The sequence below is a fragment of the Lampris incognitus genome, chromosome 20, assembly GCF_029633865.1.
Source record: "Lampris incognitus isolate fLamInc1 chromosome 20, fLamInc1.hap2, whole genome shotgun sequence".
Taxonomy (NCBI): Eukaryota; Metazoa; Chordata; class Actinopteri; order Lampriformes; family Lampridae; genus Lampris; species Lampris incognitus.
Window position 1 is genome coordinate 17,907,864 of NC_079230.1, and position 19,186 is coordinate 17,927,049.

The following is a 19,186-nucleotide window of genomic DNA, read 5'->3' on the forward strand; positions in this document are numbered from 1 at the left end:
TCATAAAAAGGGACATTGGGAGCGTGTATGTCACTCTAAAGCGGTGAGAGAAGTCACTGAAGAGGTTAAACAGCTGTACTTTCTGGGAGAAGTTGGCAAAGAGAGCAGTCAGGAAGATTGGACTGTTAGTTTAACAATAAGTGATGTACCAATAACCTTTAAAATTGACACGGGGGCTGACGCTACTGTTATCAACCAAGGGACATTTAAAAAGCTGAAGCCAAACATAAAACTGGGACCTCCTGACACATGCTTCATAAGCCCAGGTGGAAACATCAGCTGCATAGGACAGTTTCAAGCCACAACCAGCTACAAGGAGAAACAATACTCCTTTCCAGTGTATGTGATCAAGGGGAGAGGCAGCTGTCTGCTGAGTCGTCCAGAGGCAGTGGAGATGGGTCTAGTGAAGCGGATGAATGAGGTCAGTGGAGTTTTCGGCTCAAGTGGACTGCTGAAAACAGACCCAGTGAAAATAGCTCTGGTGGAGGGTGCCCAGCCATACGCGGTGCATACAGCCAGACGGATACCGCTGCCACTTGTACCACTGGTTAAGAAAGAACTGCAGCGCATGGAAAATGAGGGCATTATTGAAAAAGTGACTCAGCCCACAGAATGGTGCGCCGCTATGGTGCCGGTGCTGAAACCGAACAAGAAAGAGGTTCGCTGCTGCGCTGACCTCAGGAGGCTGAATCGAGCGGTGAAACGTGAGAAATACGTGCTGCCCACTATGGAGGAAATAATGCCAAGGCTCGCAGGGTCAAAGTTCTTCACAACGTTGGATGCAGCAAGTGGGTTTTACCAGATCCCCTTGCATGAAGACAGCAGGGGGCTCACCACTTTCATCACCCCATTTGGGAGGTATGCTTTCTGCCGCCTTCCATTTGGTATAACGAGTGCTCCAGAGATTTTCCAGAGAAAGATGGCGGAAACTCTGACCGGGCTAGAGGGCACAGAGGTGTACATGGATGACATCCTTATACATGGAGAGACTGAGGAAATCCATGACCGGCGCCTAGCAGAGGCGCTGGGGGTCATTGAAACAGCAGGTCTCAAACTGAACCAAGCAAAATGCAAGTTCAAACAGAAACAAGTCCGCTTCCTTGGTCATATCATCAACGAGGCAGGCATCAGACCTGACCCGGACAAAGTGGCCGGAATAGAGAACTTTCCTCAGCCCCAGAACGTGACGGAACTCAAGAGGTTCCTCGGGATGGTGAACTATTTGGCAAAATACGTCCCAGAGCTGTCCACTGTAGGTCAGCTGCTTTATGGACTGCTTAAAGCAACGACAGAGTGGCTGTGGGGACCTGCACAGAACACAGCATTCCAAGACCTTAAAGCAGCACTCGCCACTGCCCCGGTACTCACCTTTTACGACGTCACTAAGGCTACGGTGGTGTCAGCAGATGCCAGCAGCTACGGGCTGGGAGGCGTTCTGCTCCAGCAGCACGGGGAACACTGGAAGCCCGTGGCCTACTGCTCCCGACGGCTGAGTGACGCAGAGACAAGGTACGCACAGATCGAGAAAGAGTGCTTAGCCAGCGTCTGGGCATGTGAAAGGTTCGAGAAGTACTTGTTTGGGCTTGACAATTTCAGACTTGTCACCGATCATAAACCACTAGTGCCTCTCATGAACAGCAAAGACTTGGATAATGTGCCCATTAGGTGCCAGAGACTGTTAATGAGGCTGATGCGTTTCAATGCAGTGGCTGAATACGCACCAGGCAAAACTTTAGCTGTGGCTGATGCACTCTCCAGAGGCCCAGAGCAGCGCTACGGAGATGGTGCTTCTCATGATGATGTTGCAGCGCACATTGATGCCATCGTGTGCCAGGTGCCTGCCACACCTCAAAGGATGCAGGAGATAAAACAGAGCACGGATGGGGATCTGCAGCTCCAGACAGTGTTGGGCTTCATCAGACACGGCTGGCCTGAGTATGTCGATAAAGTGCCGGAGACAGTCAGAGACTTTTATCAGGTGAGAGGGGAGTTATCTGAGGTAGATGGTTTAGTCATCAGAGGCAGTCGTATCGTCATTCCCACAGAGATGAGGGAGGTGATCTTAGACAGAATACACGACGGGCACCAGGGGATAGTTAAGTGCAGAGAGAGAGCTAGCCAGTCAGTGTGGTGGCCCAAAATGACAGAGCACATTACAACAAAGATACAGCAATGTCAATTCTGCAGAGAACACAAGAACACACAGAGAAAAGAGCCTTTAATGTCAAGTGAGCTCCCATCCAGACCATGGCAGAAAGTTGGCATAGACCTGTGTGAGTACAAAAAGCAAAACTACTTGATAGTGTCTGACTATTATTCCAGGTTTTTGGAGATTCTAAATCTACCAACAACTACTAGCAGTCAGGTTGTAGCTAGGCTGAAGGCTACATTTGCACGTTTTGGTATCCCTGAAATTGTAGTTAGTGATAATGGGCCACAGCTAGTTTCAGAAGAGATGAGGAGGTTCAGTGAGGATTATGATTTCATCCATGTGACTTCAAGCCCACACTACCCCCAGAGTAATGGACAGGCAGAGAGGGCTGTTCAGATAGCCAAAAGCATATTAAGGCAGGAAGACCCTCTCCTCGCCCTGTTGACATACAGAGCTACACCCTCTTCTTCCACTGGAGCCAGTCCAGCGGAATTGCTCATGGGTAGGAGACTCAGAACCACCTTACCCACATTGCAGCATAACCTGAAACCGGCCTGGCCTAAAGAGGAACTGATCAAAACCGCTGACGCCGCAGCCAAATCGAGGCAGGCTTTCTACTACAACCGCAGGAACGGCGTGCGGACACTGCGCCCACTGAACTCGGGTGACGCAGTACTCACCAAACCTGATGGACAGAAAACATGGACAATGCCAGCAGTTGTTCACAGTCAGAGCTCCACTCCCAGATCCTACATAGTGGAGACAGCTCAAGGTGAACATTACAGAAGGAACAGGCGCCACCTGTTGGCCACACCTAAAACACTCACCTTTGTCAGCAGGGATCCTGACCATGTCACTCCAGGGGAGAGTGGAAACACGGATGAGTCCCGAGCAGCAGAAATGCCAACTTCCACACCATATGTTACTCGCTCTGGCAGGGTGAGCAAGCCTGCAATCCGGCTGGATTTGTGAGGCGTATGGACTTGTGTACTGTGGGAGATTTTTTATTTTTTTGTGAAAAGGGGGGTGATATACAGGTTAAAATTGTTGGCAGTAAATGTTCAGAGAAATGTTTAGAAAATAATCTTAGAGGGGGAGATGTAATGAATGAAAGGTCACGTGTTTAACTTGACCTACTCACGGGTGTACGTGCAGTGCGTGTGACGTATACAGGAAGTGAGAAGCGCATGTTATGAAGGTTGTATGTCGGATGAACGCTAGTAAAAGCTACACAGTTAAGAACCTACGAAGTCGGCTCGTTCTTGAATCATTCTTATGTCAGTAAGACAAGGCGTCTACGGACATTACACGTGGGTTTCCTCCGGGTGCTCCGGTTTCCTCCCACAGTCCAATGGATTTTGGGATGTATCAAGTGAGGTTTCACTCCTTTAAACTTCATTAATCTTTTTGTTTGCAGGATAGAGTGAGCAGCCCGCACTAATTTTCTTATTATTCAGCCTAAAAAGAGAGGTGAAGGGAAGAGGATTCGATGGGATGAGGGTGACACGCCTGGTAATGTACAGATGTTTAGATTTCGATTTCTTTCTCTCTCTCTCTCTCTCTCTCTCTCTCTCTCTCTCTCTCTCTCTCTCTCTCTCTCTCTCTCTCTCTCTCTCTCTCTCTCTCTCTCTCCACCCTCCTGATTATTGAACCATCTGATTCTCGGGCACAGGAAGGAGGGCAGTGCAGAAATATGTGAGGAATGTGGGTGGGGCTTGGCAGTAAGTCAGGACAGCTGATGTACAAGACATCATCCAGACTGTAAATTGTGCACTCTTATTGTGCATCCTCCCATTAAAAAAAAGCCATTCTATTCCACAGCGGTTTTAAAATCCCTGCTCTTCATCAGTTTTCACGACCGTGTAGTTTGCACCTCTAATGCTGCTTTTAACAGAACATTTTAGTTGACCTGCATTCTTCTATTTGATTAATAGTAGCCAAGATAGGTTTTCTATCTAAGTTACAGAAATATTTTTGGGAGTAGTTTTTTTTTATGTTGTTGAGCCGGCATCTAGGCACAGGTCTTCTGTAGTTTCAGGTAGATTGAAAAGATGGCAAATTTTAGCGCAGCTTTGTAGATTTTTATTTTAACATGTGAATGAGAAAATTTGCCTCCGGTACATGTAAAAAAAAAAAGCAAAAATCTAACCAATTCAAGTGGCCAGCCTTTGGTTATTATGTCTCTGTAATACAACAATAACAACAGGTTGATAGTAAAATGGTCGCTTCGTCAAAAACGTAATTTGCTCAGCTCTTTGTAATACGGGGACGCTATCTCATTCTCCACAGAGGTAAAGCACAGTTTCTCTTTCGTTTATTGCAGAATACTCAAAAGTGTAACGTTGTCGCGCCTGCGTACTGACGTGTAATTAGTCAGCTGAAGGGGCAGGGGGCGGAGTTAGAGGGGGCAGCCCGGGCATAGCCGACCAATCAGATGACGGAATGAGACGCTCCGGCTACCGGCCGGGTGACAGCCGGGGCGACAGCCGGGGCGACAGACTGACAGCGGCTGAACGTGGCAGACAGACAACAGGTCTCGAATTCACCGACCCGTCTGTATTGAGCAAGGTACACGTTTTTTTTTGTTTTTTTTGTTTTTTTGTTTTTTGTTTAATTTCTAACTATTCACATGAATCGAATCTCACCCGAATAGATTTCGTCAAAGTTGGGCCGGCCCTTGTTTGTTTATTTCCTCTTATACAGTTACCGACCACTCGGGATAACGCTGTGTAAAAACTACGCTGTCCCGGCCGGTAACCGGACTACGGAACTCGACCTGATAGGATACGGCGCCGGGTCTGTCCGCGGCTTAAAGAGCCCGCATGTGTTTGTTTTGTTTTGTTTTGGTTTTGGTTTTTTTAGGTAATCGAAAGTTAGTTGGTTTTTCACAAACGAAGAACTTCAACTTCATCATAACTCTTCAGGTTAGATGGAGGGTGTGGGGGTCCAAGCGTGACGCATTACGTCACTACTTCCCCGGTCCCATCCACTGTCCGTGCATTCCTGAGTCTGTGTGTGCGCGCGCGCGCGTGTGTCTGTGTGTGCGAAGTCATCGTGGGACCAAATAACATTTCGCTAAGTTTTAGTCGGCTATTGACGATACTTATGAAGGCTATTTACTAACAACTGAAAGATGACGAAGAGAAAGAGTGCTGCCGAACTTAGCGCGAAAATGAAAGCTGAAACTTAAGTTGCTGAGGGTGTGTCCCTCCTTTTGTTTTCCCCCAGTCCAGAACTGTCTCTCCGGTCCTGCTGAGTCTTTGTTGATTTGTATGATGTATGGCACACACACACACACACACACACACACACACACACACACACACACACACACACACACACACACACACACACACACACACACACACACACACACACACACACACACACAAACAAAACAAAACAAATCAAACGGATGACTGCTGCCATTTATTGCAAATGCGTGTTGCATATTTCTCTGTGGGGCGTAATGGCACTGCGAAAGTGTTAGTCTTTGACTTTGCAGTAAACGAAACCGTGTGCTTTCCATCTAGAGTTGGGAATGTAACTGGCTGTCAACAACAGACCCGAAAAGATGCCTTGCATGGAGAAATAGACAGGACTAGTTTAACCACACAACAGAAGTAAAAGAAAACATCCATCCATTATCCCAACCGCTTATCCTGCTCTCAGGGATTCTGGAGCCTATCCCAGCAGTCACTGGGCAGCAGGCGGGGAGACACCCTGGACAGGCTGCCAGACCATCACACACACCTAGGGACAATTTAGTATGGCTGACTGGCCTGACCTGCATGTCTTTGGACTGTGGGAGAAAACCCACAGAGACAACATGCAAACTCCACACAGAGGACGACCCGGGATGAACCCCAAGGTTGGACTACCCCGAGGCTCGAACCCAGAACCTTCTTACTGTGAGGCGGTCATGCTACCCACTGCGCCACGGTGCCACAGACAAAAAGACAAAACAGATTGTATTCTTATTTATAACGTGTGTTTGTTTTGTCTTAATTACTGTTGTCTTAAATGTCAGAAATAAATAAATCAAGCAATCAATCAACCAGTTAATCAAAAACAAAGAAGAGACAAGTGAATTAACTTGCTATTATTTTAGACCCCTTAAAAATCATGAAAGTAAATATCAGTGCAATAATTGATTGAAAATAAACTTTTTATTTGCTCATTTGAAAGGGAGAAAAGACAGCGGTGCCAAAAAATAAAGAAATTATGCAAAAATAAGGACTTACTTAATTGCTCTGTCTCCTAAAATAAAACAACAGCCACAAAAAGGTCCCCAACGCCCAATTCACAGTGCCCCCCCTCCACCCCCACCCCCAGGCTTGCATTGAAGAAAAGGACTGGAGCCTGAGGGAAATTCACTGAGTTGACATTTGTGTTTAATGTGGAAATCTGATCAGGGTTTGGAATAGAAACCTGCCTAACAAGTCATTGATTTGATCCGCGGGGTAAATTTAATCCGGCGCTAGGCCACTGCCATGAACTGAGAAGCAAGCACGTACTGTCAGCAACATTTGAAAGGGGTTGTGTTATCATCAGCTGAAGTCACATACGGACCTACCACGAGCACTGACTGCATGTATAGGCAGCATTGGCACTTGCAGAAAATGTTGAATGAGGTGACTAAAGTGATAATTGTGGGCGGTGCACAAACTCTTCTCAAAATTTAGAGCAACTGCAGCTTACATAGGCATGCAGTCAAGAGGAGGAGACATCATTTGGTAAATTAATGCAAATGACTATATTAGAATGACTACGAATATTAGTTTATTTTTGTGTGTGTTTACTAATTAGACGGTCGGAGCTGGTAATGCTGCTTTTAGATATCCTTATCTGCCGGTGCATGAATCTGTTATTTATTTTGTTTATTGTTTATGCTATATTCTTTCCTCTTCTTTTCTATTTTTTGTTGTTGTAGATGGCTGATGCTGAGCTGGTGAAGAAGATGCTTCGAGCCATCCTCCAGGCCAACAAGGGTGGAGTGTCATTGTCCCGCCTGCAGACAGAGTACAAGGAACTGACAGGGGAGCAGATACCAAACAAACAGATGGGACACAACCAACTGGATGCACTGCTGGCCAGCATGCCCTCAGTTGTCCGCATGGAGCGCAACCGCTCTGGAGAGGTGGGGGGGGGTTGGCTTGATCTGTATTCATTAGTGCGATGTCATGACATAGAATTGCACGTATGAAAATTGACGGTACACACACATTTAGTCTCAAGTTTTACACCCTCAAATATGCAGTGTGATTCACCTCATTGTCAGCATCTGCTTCCAGCTCTCTCTTCTGCTCCTCTTACTCTCTCGTGTCACCTTCCACTTCTTTCTCCCTCTCATCCTCCTTTTTTCTCCCACCTTTTCTCTTTCCTTCTCCACCCTGAACCCTGTCTTCTTTACAGACGGTTTATTTTGCTTCAGTGGCCAATGAGGCAGCTCATGTAGCCAAGGTGGTGGCCCGTCAGCGCAGCTCCAAGAAGACGGGCCGACCCCATCTTGTCAACACCCAAATGAGGGTCAAACCGGCTGCACCACTCGTCCTCAATGGTAAGGCTTAAATGAAACCATAATTTCTTGAGACGTTTGATACGTTGTTTGACACCTGAGTATTATTAGTGCCAGGTGCATAGGAGATGATCAAATAGTTAAAAAAGCTGGGGCGTCCGGGTAGTGTAGCAGTCTATTCCGTTGCCTACCAACACAAGGATCTTTGACTTGAATCCCTGTGTTACCTCTGACTTGGTCGGGTGTCCCTACAAACACAATTGGCCGTGTCTGCGGGTGGAAAGCCGGATGTGGATATGTGTTCTCGTTGGTGCACTAGCACCTCCTCTGGTCGGTCGGGGTACCTGTTTGGGGGGAGGGGGGGACTGGGGGGAATAGTGTGATCCTCCGACACACTACGTTCCCCTGGTGAAACTCCTCACTGTCAGGTGAAAAGAAGCGGCTGGTGACTCCACATGTATCGGAGGAGGCATGTGGTAGTCTGCAGCCCTCCCCGGATTGGCAGAGGGGGTGGAGCAGTGGCTCGGAAGAGTGGGGTAATTGGACGAGTACAACTGGGGAGAAAAAGGGGGAATTTTTTTTTTAAGTTAAAAAAGCAAGTGACAAAACTTCTGCACACTGTCTCATACTTATTTTTATATTGCAATGTCCTTAAAAGTGTAACAGAATAGCAGAACAGAAGTGATGTTTCTTTTTCCATTCCACTGTGGTTTGTTTCTTTATGGCTTGGAACCTGAATCCTGTGCGGTATCGTTTGTGGCCAAATGAGCACTAGCTAATGCACCAATAAGCTAATATTGACTTTTATTTTTCCACAAAACCCAGTGACACAAAACAGCCACGTGGGCGATGTCCTAATCCAATATTCCTCACAGTGCTACAGTTGCATGCATTTCTAGCATGGGTGGCCCATGGCCCAAATGAGAAATAAACCCCTAATGCCAGCAATGCTAATGGCTTTGCGCTTTCACTGATAGCTATACAGGGCCAGAGGTATCATATGCCATAATGCTTCGGTTTCTTTTAGGGAGAATGAAAGCTCATGCACTCATGAAATACACAGAGAGGCATTGACTTATCATTACAACATATACATGAGAAGACTACAAGACTTTTTTTTTTAATTGCAAATAGTACACTCGAACTCTAATGTAATACAGCAGAATGTCCCTTTCATAAATGTCCAATGATAAAACACAATCAGCCCTATGAAATTATACACACAGTTTATACTTACTTTCTACACAATTGCTTCATGCTCTATTCTGTGGCACAGTGGGTCGCTATGTAAGACTAAATGTACTCCGAGGTCTCTCTGTAGTTTCTAACGAGTCCACCAGGATTTGGATTGCCATTGTAATTACAAAAATAACGGTATAAACACTGCATATGGAGTTTAGATAACTTGAGCAATGTATATCAAAGCACATCCAGAACATTTAGCTAGGGCTGATATGCTCAAAAATCATTCTTTAAATTATTCACACAACTAAGTCAACACAGAAATTGAAAAGCTTGATTATATTGAACAGCTCCACATTTCAAGTGCTTGATCAACCTTTGTGTGTTGTTAAGAATTGGAATAATAGCACAGCAAGTTCTCATAAAAGACTGCTGGCCTGCGGCTAAGTTTGCAGCTCCCAAAACACACCTGATGACTGTAGGACAGACAAATAACTGAGCAACGTAAGCGAGGTCCTTGGCCTGCACAGGTATACTGTGTCACACAAAGTGCCCATTGACCTTCCTTTGTGCCGTTGTTTCCTTTTGCTGCCCTCGAGGTTGATATTACATCCCTTTTAGTACATAGCCTTGAACACTTTTGTCTTTGCTACCTTCCCTGCCTCCCCTTCAGGAGCTACATTTTGACTTTGCATCATTATGAATAATGTCGGCTGCACACAGAACACAGTTTTAACTTTTCAGACTTTCTCTTTGGGTTGCCTCCTCAGTGCAGCCCGTGGTGCGGCAGGCATGAAGTAAAAAGTCAAACAACGTCTGTGAAAAGTCTTACTCAGTTTCTGACAAGGGTGTAGCAGGTAGTAGATGAATGACTGTCCCATTTTGCTTGTCATGCTGTAGGGGATCTGCAGTTCCCCTAACCCTTACAAAAGGGAACAGCTGGATGCATGTCATAGAAACACACACACACACACACACACACACACACACACACACACACACACACACACACACACACACACACACACACACACACACACACACACACACTCACACACTGATGTCTGGTGTACACTGTGTAGCACCATTTGCAGTGCATACACCCCCCACCAGACTGTGATGCTGCAGAAAGGGGACATCTGTATTCTGAGAGAGAGAGAGAGAGAGAGAGAGAGAGAGAGAGAGAGAGAGAGAGAGAGAGAGAGAGAGAGAGAGAGAGAGAGAGAGAGCAGTGGTGGTGGTGTGTAGGAGGAGAGGAAGGCGAGGCGGAGGAGAGCAACAGCAGAGGCAGAGAGGAAGTGAGGAGAGGGTCGTCAGACATGAAAGGAGGGGATTTGAATTTCATTGAAAAGCAAGAGTGATTTTGTTAAGAGAGAGAAGACGGGGTAACAGAGACAGAGAACAGGGGGCGGTTGGAGAAAAAGGGGGGGCTGAAGAGGGAGGGGAAAGAAAATGGGGAACAGTGGGAGGGAGAAGCCAGAAGAGAGGGAAGGCAAGAGAGAGAGAGAGAGGGAGGGAGGGAGGGAGAGAGAGAGAGAGAGAGAGAGGACCATAGAGGTGTGGAGACTTTAGACTAACACTGTCTCAAAGCAGCCAAGATTCAGCTGCACGCGGAGAGCAGCTGATTCACATACCAACGCAACCTCTCTCTCTCCCGCTCTATCTCTGTCATCCTCTCTCTCTCTCTCTCTCCCTCTCTCTCTCTCTGTGTCTTTCTCTCTTTTCTTTTTCACTCTCTCTCTTCTAATCTTTTCCTCTGCCGGCTGCACAATATTGATATTCAGAGAGAGAGAGAGACAAACCGGTGACTCTGCTTCTACGCTGGTGAGATGACGTTGCGTCTGCTCTGAGTGTGTGTGTGTGTGTGTGTGTGTGTGTGCGCGCATGTGTTTGTGTGTAGTGTGTGTGAGCATGCTCACTGTGCCATGGCAAATATAGTATGTGTGTCTGTCCACACTTGTGCCTGCCTGTTCTTGGGTCTGCTTTGTATATGCGTGTGTTTTTAGTGTGTCAGCGGATGTAGGCGTCCACTTGCTGCCTGTGTGTCAGTGGATGTCGACTTGGTTAACCCTAGATGGTGCGGCAGAGCCTTTGGGAGATGAGGGAGAGATGGGGGCGCATCCTGTGGTGCACTGTAGTAAGTTAGCGAGGGCTGTTTAGTTCGGGAAAAGGGTCAATTCATTGGGGTTAAGAGCACATAAAGCCAAAGGAAAGGGACAGACGCAGAATGAGACTGCCAGAGATTTAAGGGGGGGGGGCAATGGAGAGAAAAAGAATGACTATTGATTAGTTTGAAAACAGGGGTGAATGTAGCTGCTGGCTTTGCTTTGTCACAGCAAACAGTGAACTGTTTTCTGCGGAGAGAGCCGGTTGAAAGAGAGAGGATGTGGAGGAGAGAAGAGGAGAGATGATGAGAGCAGTATCGGATGGAAAGTACCAGATTATTCTAGGAAAGACAAATGATGGGGTGAGAGAGAGAGAGAGGAGGTTGGAGGAGAGTGGGAGCTGGTATGACTCAGGGATTCAAATAAGGAAGCTCTGTGGTGATGTCACATTTCAGATATATGATGTCATGTCAGCCAAACTATGTGAATGCCTGAGTGTGACTGCATGTTTTATGTATGTGTGTGTGTGTGGGGGGGGTGTGTGTGTGTGTGCACATAACATGAGGTGGAACATGAGCATACATGTGTGCATGTGTATAAAAGTGTGTGTATGAGCTGAGCAACACTGCTGCTTTGCAGAGTAACTATAATGGGTTACAATTAGTATATATAATCAGATTACTGTAATCTCATCACAAATTATCCCCTGATCTCCGAGCCTGGTGTGTTTCATTAGCCCAGGATGGTGCCATGAATGGGGTCAGTAACTCAGACAGTCAGTCTGAAGCCGGTGAGACTGTACCAATGTGATATTTAATTAACGGCCCGTCGGTGTTGTGCTGTCTTCTCGGAGAGCTGCATGACTGGGTCAGACAATTACGATAACCAGACAACCCCGTTTTTAAAGTCCCATTTTTTATATACTTGGATGCACTGCTGCTCCACCGCAACAATGACTGGTTTGGAACTTTCCACCATGCACACGCAGGGACAGAAGCAGGGTTTGAATGCAAGAAATAAAAAATAAAAAATGGGACATCTATGGTTACCAAAGGTGTAAACCATGCCTACAAAAAGCAATTTTTATCCTTCTCTAAAGAGCAATGATTTAGAAAATCCCACATCACAAATGCAGAATTGGGTTGGGGGATATTTTCCACAGCCACCGCTATAGATTTTGGATTCTGTGGATGATGTCATCTTAAAGTGACAGCACATTGTTTGTGCTGTTGGCTGTCTGTCTAATGAGAGCTCTCCTGTTAGTCAGCATAACAACCACGCCTTTAATACACACTTGACTTGTGACTATGCAGCTTTTATGGCACAGACATGCTGCCCATTGTCAGCACTGCGTGTACAACTGCACATGACGCATGTGACACATGAACAAACATACGGACCCAGGATGATGAATGTACTCTTGTCCATGGACAAACAAACAGTCACACTTGGAATTTCCGGTCAGGGATTCAGTACAGGTCACTTTTGGACAAGGCAGATTGCAAACAAAGAGGGAACATTGGCTGGCCAGTTGCAATCATCTCTATGCGTGTGTGTGTGTGTTTGTGTGTGAGTATGTGTAGGCCTACTAGTTTGTATCTTAAGTCTTGCCATGTACACTTTGCAGATTTGTGTTTATTTATTCCATAATTTTGCATCCCTCCATTGTTCGATCAAACAATTAAAACTTTGTACGGCACATTTTGTGCATAAAAGTGGAATACGGTGCATTATAATTAGGGGAAGTTAAAAGTGAACCAAAAAAATTAGCATTTAGCTATGAATAGAATTAGAGCATATGTGGGCTGTGCATGTGTGTTGTTCTATCTCTGTCTCGTTCTTTCTTACTCACTCATTCTTTCTCTCTTTCTCTTTATCTCTCTCTATTCCTCTCTATCGCTCTCTGTCTTCACACAGCCAAACCTCAAACCTCTCTAAGGCAGCCCGACCACCGTGGGCGAGGTGGAGGGAGAGGAGGGGGTGGCGGAAGGGGAGCAGGCCATGGAGACTTCAGACAGACGAGGGACGTGAGGGACGGCCAATCAGAAGGCAAGGCTGGGACCCATCCAAACAAGGCATCCAATCAGAACACATCCACTAAGAAATCGCACACGCCCACAGAGAAGTGAGTAGCAGAGATAGAAAAAAGTTATTCCATCACTTGACTTTGGATCAGATTGTGCTTTTGAGTGGTTCATGTTGGGGTCCATGGTAGACGGGGCTTGCACAGATCTTGTCGCTGCACTTTAATTCACAGGTGTTTATCATTCTGTACTGTTTACTGCAGGGCTGGAGGTTAAATTTGTGTTTGCAGGTCAACTTGTTTAGATGCTCATATTGTTTTTTTACCTTGTCAGCTTCATTCTGCACATCATGCAATTAAAGTGAATTAGTTAAAGAACCTAAGTACACTTAACTATACCAAAGCAAAAATATGTATGATATACAGATATACAGTATATTTAAGAAAATTCCCTTTGAATCCACACAGTCTGACTTGCTTGTAACTGATTTAGTTTGCAAAGAAACTTAGATACAAGACAGAATATTGGATTCCTATTTTCACATTGTTTGCTTTTATTTAGCCAACCTGCAAGCAAGTTACAAACAACCCACATTTTATTATGCTATATTCCAAAACCCATACTAAAGAAGAAATTATTACTGAAATAGTGTTATAACTATTGCCCACTCATGGCATTGTGCCATAACCAGTAAATCATAGACCGTTATGAGGTTTTCTCAAGCCACTTGAAACTAATATTGGTGGTGTCTGCCCCGGCATCTTTGGGGATTAAACGACAGCAGCTATATTGTTAAAACCTTTGCTGCTAAGTCACTGCATCCATTTTACCATATAAACCCTTCCTCTGAAGACCTGGTTGTGTGTGTGTGTGTGTGTGTGTGTGAGAGAGAGAGAGAGAGAGAGAGAGAGAGAGAGAGAGAGAGAGAGAGAGAGAGAGAGAGAGAGAGAGAGAGAGAGAGAGAGAGAGAGAGAGAGAGATTTGCATGTGCATATGTGACTGTATGTGTGTGTGTGTGTGTGTGTGTGTGTGTGTGTGTGTGTGTGTGTGTGTGTGTGTGTGTGTGTGTGTGTGTGTGTACAGGTCTGCTTTTTGTTTTTCTTTACTCATTATTTTTGTTCTGTTTCCGTTTTTTCTTCTTCTTTTTTTCCTGTCCTTTCTCTCTGTCTCACTTACTTTTTTTGTTGTTCTTAATTCCTGTCTTTTCTTCTGCCAATTTATCATTCTTTATTTCTTTCTTTCTCCAGCTTCATTTTCCTACTCTGAGTTCTCGGTCCCTGTCTTCCCTCTTGCAGTCTGAGCTGAATCAGAATAGGTTGGTGGTGAATGGGAGACTGCCGGAACAGTGGTTGAATTCTGAGGGCCTTCAGCCTCCCTATTCATTCATTGGCTTTCCTGAAGCGCCCCCCCCCTCTCTCTCCTCCCCCCCTCTCTCTCTCGCTCTCTGTGCATTGCATGCTGGGAGGTTGAGTAAGTGAGGGTGTCGAGTGAGCTCGAGTGTTTTTTGAAATTGTTATTTTTTCTACTGCTTTTCACTTTACTGTATGGTATGGTAAGAAGAGTTTACTTTTACGTCGTTGCTGGTTGTTGGAAAGTGGCTGGAGTCAGTGGCATAACCAGGAGTATTTTTTTAGGTGGGCCTGAGTGAAAATGGGTGGGCCAAAATTTTCCAGCAATAATCCTTCAAACAAGACGCAAATTCGAACACATTACAGCAGTAAACACATAACACAGGTTTTTAGTACGTGACCAAGAAACATACTAAAACTTTAATAAAAACCCACTTAAACAAATACCACGCCAGTCATTCTCGCCAGGCTCTACACAACCATTTAAACATCACTGAGGAAAACAGCCCGACTCAGTCTAAAAGATCATGATACAACATGTAAGCTATAGGCCTATAGTACATGTTTTACAGTACAATGTGTAGACGCCGAGGGCGAGCGTTGAAGATCGAAATTATTTCATCATAGTCCAAAGAGTCAGTAAGTTCCCTTTCAAAGGACAACAGGGATAGATTGTTGAGGCGTGCAGTTAGCATGGAAGATCTTGGACATGTTTTGATATGGCCTGGTGTGGAGAAGAGTCTTTCAACAGTACATGAAGTCAGGGGAATGGTGATCATTGCCCTTAACAGTCTGTTAATGTTTGGGAAAACGTCAGAGTTGCAGCTGTCCAGCACTTCAATGAGGGATGGGTAACACTGACCCCTCTCCACTTTACGACGCAGTGCCTGAATGAAAACGGTCCATTCCGCGTCCTCGATAGATATCCGGTAATGATCACACGAATGCTGCAATGATTCTTTCTGGGCAAACGTAACTGATCCTGGTAAACAAGCAGCGGCTGCTCGCATGATGCCATACTGATCTTGCTGAAAGCGACTGTCCAGCTCAGTAATCTGCCTGTCCAGAATGTTAATCCATAGCTGCTTCAGGTCAGCGTTGTTCCTCACGTTTGTAGCTTTGCCCAAACTAGTGGTAACCACCGACTCATTGAATCTCGCGGGCAGCTTTCTCGCCCGAGCGCCGGTGACATCCCAGCTGGAGACGTCATTCTTTTCCATCAGTTCCTCTGTTAGTTTTAACACTTTGTTGAAATCACCTTGTGAATTATCTCTAAACTGTGCAAAACTGTCTTTGAGGCCTTGAATTAGATCTATGCAGTCAGTGACAGTCAATGAGCCACTCTGTAAACCTTTTGTTGCAAAATCGCTGCTCTCGAATAATTTCCCGAATGTAACCAGCAAAAACAAACATTTCTTCGTCTGAATTTGTTGCAAAAGTGATTCGGCTTCAACTTTAGTGTGACCACTAGTTTCGGAAAATTGTGCTAGCGTTTCCAAGATAACGTCAAGTAACACCAAAACCTTGCTCACTGATCCTGACTCCGAGCGCCACCTGGTGTCTGTTGAGCGCTCTAACTCCAGGCATCGCCTGTTAGGATGAAGCTCTTTCTGTATTTCGAGGAGTTTAGCGTGTCTGTGCGCACCTGTCATGAAACTGTATAGAGAGTTCAGTGTCTCGAAAAAAGTGCTGACGTGTCCCGACACTTTCCATGCGGTGCAAAGAACTAAATTAAGACGGTGGGAATTACAGTGGACGTATACCGCGTCTGGAAAAGTGCGTTTTAAAACAACATGCACCCCCCCCTCTGTTCCCTGACATTACGGAAGCCCCGTCAAAGCTTAACCCACGCACAGAGAGGGATCAAGCTCCGGTGGTTGCAGCACTTCTAAAATCTTCTCAGATATCGCGTTTGCACTCATATCACCAGTGTCTACAAATCCAATTGCTCTTTCTTTTATTGTCCCTGCATGAATGTACCTAATACACACAGCGACCAGTTCACGCTTTGACATATCCTTATATTCGTCCGCTAATATGGCATGGTAGGTGGCGGGTGATTCACGCAGCTCTGCTTTTATCTTGCGCAACAGTAATGAGGCAGCAGATTCCAGCAATTCCCTCTGAATTTTTGCACTCATGAGCGTTGCATTTTTAGGCATTTGTTGAAGGCGACTTTGAATTTCTGGGTCGTATTTGGAAATGAATTTAAACAATTCTAAAAAATGTCCCTTGTTTAGTGCTTCTGCTTCCTCGCTTTCTTTGTGTCCACGTAATGACAGTTCTTGTTTTGCACAGAACATAACAATGTCCAGAACCACCTTTAAGTGATCACGATTTCTTTCCACAAATGAGCGGTCCATTGCCTCAGAGTTTAGTTGGTCTAGAACAGTCCCCCGACCTTGCAGGCTTGCTCTGTAACCCTCAAATTTACCAAGTGCAATACAATGGGGTTTGCTAGCCTGAAGTTTCGAGCATGCCTGGCGGAGGTGCTTCCAACCTACAAACCCGCTTCGAAAAAACGTGTTTTCCATATGGGGCTCGGGGAAATGCCTACACATCTTACAGAAAACAGCGTTCCTTGCTGAGCTGTATTCAAGCCACTTAAATTCTTCATACCACTTATGGGAAAAAGAACGTAATTTTCCTGAAATGTTGGTTGCGGGGAACACTAATTTAGGCTGCGTGGGTGGCTCATCCACAGCAGACAAATCTGACGGTGGCATGGTCAAGGGAATCGTCTCACCGTCGTCAGAGGGGGGAGGAGAAGCTGCCTGCAACGGAGAAGCTGTAGCCTCCTCTGTCGTTCTCTCCGGCGGTATCTCACTCTCATTGGGCGGCTCAGTCGGTGCTGGAGCAGGTGTGCTTTCCTCCTCCTCCATCCGTGGCTTTTTAAAAAAGCGGAAGATTGAACTTTGTTTCGCCATTCCATAAGTTATGGCTAACTATTGGCTATTGGCTAGTTAGCAGCAGTGAAAAATACAGAGCGTGATGGTATGCGCGCTCAGATTTTGCAGTTCTACGTACGTAAAAGGGGCCGGCCTACGTGCTTGTAAGCCAGCGTGGTTGGGTGGGCCTGGACTTGAAATGGGTGGGCCTGTGACAGGCCAGGCCCACCCGTGGTTACGCCCCTGGCTGGAGTATCCGGTCGGAGTTTGGTGGTGTACAAAATGGCGCCCACCCCTGGTGAGGGATGGCCTCGCTTGCGTGTTCGCAACAAACGCGGCGCGGATTCCCGCCTCGCTTTACGTGCGCGAGTTTGATCGCGGGATCATTTGTTTTTATTCGCGTTACTCGCGCGACTTCGGCCGCAGGATCGAACCCGCGAATTCTCATCGGGAAAATAGGCGAGGACGTTGAGATGCGTTGAAATTCTCACGACTTTCGCGAACTGCGTCACGCGAATTTCTCGTTCAAGTATAATATTTTCAACTCGCAAAAAAAAATAAACAAAATAAAATAAAATAAATGTATATATTTCACGTATATATTTTTCATTCATACATTTTTTTCAACTCGCGCGAATCGCGCCATCGCGTGGCGTTATTAGCGTCATTCGCGTCGCCCGGCGCGAATACGCGCGAACTCGCTGCTTCGCGTTTGGTGTGAACGCAACATTAGATACGGATTAGCGTCATGGCTGACTCGCGGTACACTGCTGAACAGGTTCTCTTGGCTGTAGGACAACAGGTCGGCCATGAGGACCATCACACATCTCTACTACTACTACTACTACTATCGCTGCTCCCGTTGAGAACATCACATGTATGGCTCTCAAATGAATAAAGCCGCGGCGGCTTTTGTCCGAGAGGGGCGTTTGGTCCACCTGTTGGTAGGGCTGTCACAACTATTACGTAATCGCCTGATCGCGATTATTTGACCTGGCCGCGATCATTTTGCATAATCGTTAGAATCATTTCCATTCATTTGTATAAAAACAGCTGGATGAAACTAACAGAAATGTCGTCTTTCCATCACTATTTCCACGTCGTTTTCCACCGTTTGTTTGACTGTCGCTCTTAATGAAGGCATCTTGTTGCGCCCCTTCTGCGATGGTTTAATGGCAACTGGGTGGTGAATTATCGCCAACAAACTGTTTATCTTGAGACGCTTATTCTCTAATATTCGACGACTGCATTTCGATGAGCATCAATTGACATTAACATCATGGATGTAGTTGCAAAGCCAAACACCACAGCAGCGCTGTGGGCAGATTTTGATTTTAAGCCAAATGAAAAAGGAGAGCCCAATAACTTGGAGGAGGTGATTTGTCGGATTTGCAGCAAAAAAAAAGTGGCGCTCAAAAGCGCGAATACCACACATTTAAAACATCTACGGATCCACCACCCCACCCAATTCGCCGAACTTGGAAAGCCAACCACCGCTGCACTTCCATCCCGGCAATTGGCTGTTCCTGAAGCTTCTGGACGAGTGTCTAACGTGACAGTACCAGATGGCGCACGTTAACAGACAGTGTAACGCGGTATATAGCCACAGAAATGCAGCCGTTCAATACGGTTGAAAAACCAGCATTTAAAGAAATGCTGCAAACATTTGACAAGCTGTACGAATTACCAGGAAAAACGTGCATCTCCAAAACTGCAATCCCCAATTTATACAACCAAGTGAAGGATAACATTCTCAAGGATTTAAAAGAAACCGACTTTTACTCAGCCACCACAGACATGTGGTCAAGCTCAAATATGATCCCATACATGAGCTTAACAATACATTACCTCACCACGACTGGACTCTACAGTCGTAGTGTTTAGAAACAAGATATACACCAGAGAACCACACAGCTGATACACTTGCAGAATGCCTTCAGTCTACTTTGGCAGATTGGGCATTAGAAG

At 45.8% G+C, this 19,186-nt stretch overlaps 1 protein-coding gene across 1 annotated transcript in view; it reads left to right on the plus strand.

The window, feature by feature from the left end:
• Nucleotides 1-4,619: 4,619 nt before the first annotated feature.
• tdrd7b (tudor domain containing 7 b) overlaps nucleotides 4,620-19,186 on the plus strand; it is a 41,360-nt gene continuing 26,793 nt past the window's right edge. Inside the window, exons 1-4 of the mRNA XM_056300321.1 lie at nucleotides 4,620-4,720; nucleotides 7,086-7,292; nucleotides 7,568-7,712; nucleotides 12,875-13,082. Of these exons, the coding sequence (XP_056156296.1) occupies nucleotides 7,086-7,292; nucleotides 7,568-7,712; nucleotides 12,875-13,082 (560 nt within the window). The 5' untranslated portion in view covers nucleotides 4,620-4,720. The remainder of the gene's footprint in view (nucleotides 4,721-7,085; nucleotides 7,293-7,567; nucleotides 7,713-12,874; nucleotides 13,083-19,186) is intronic.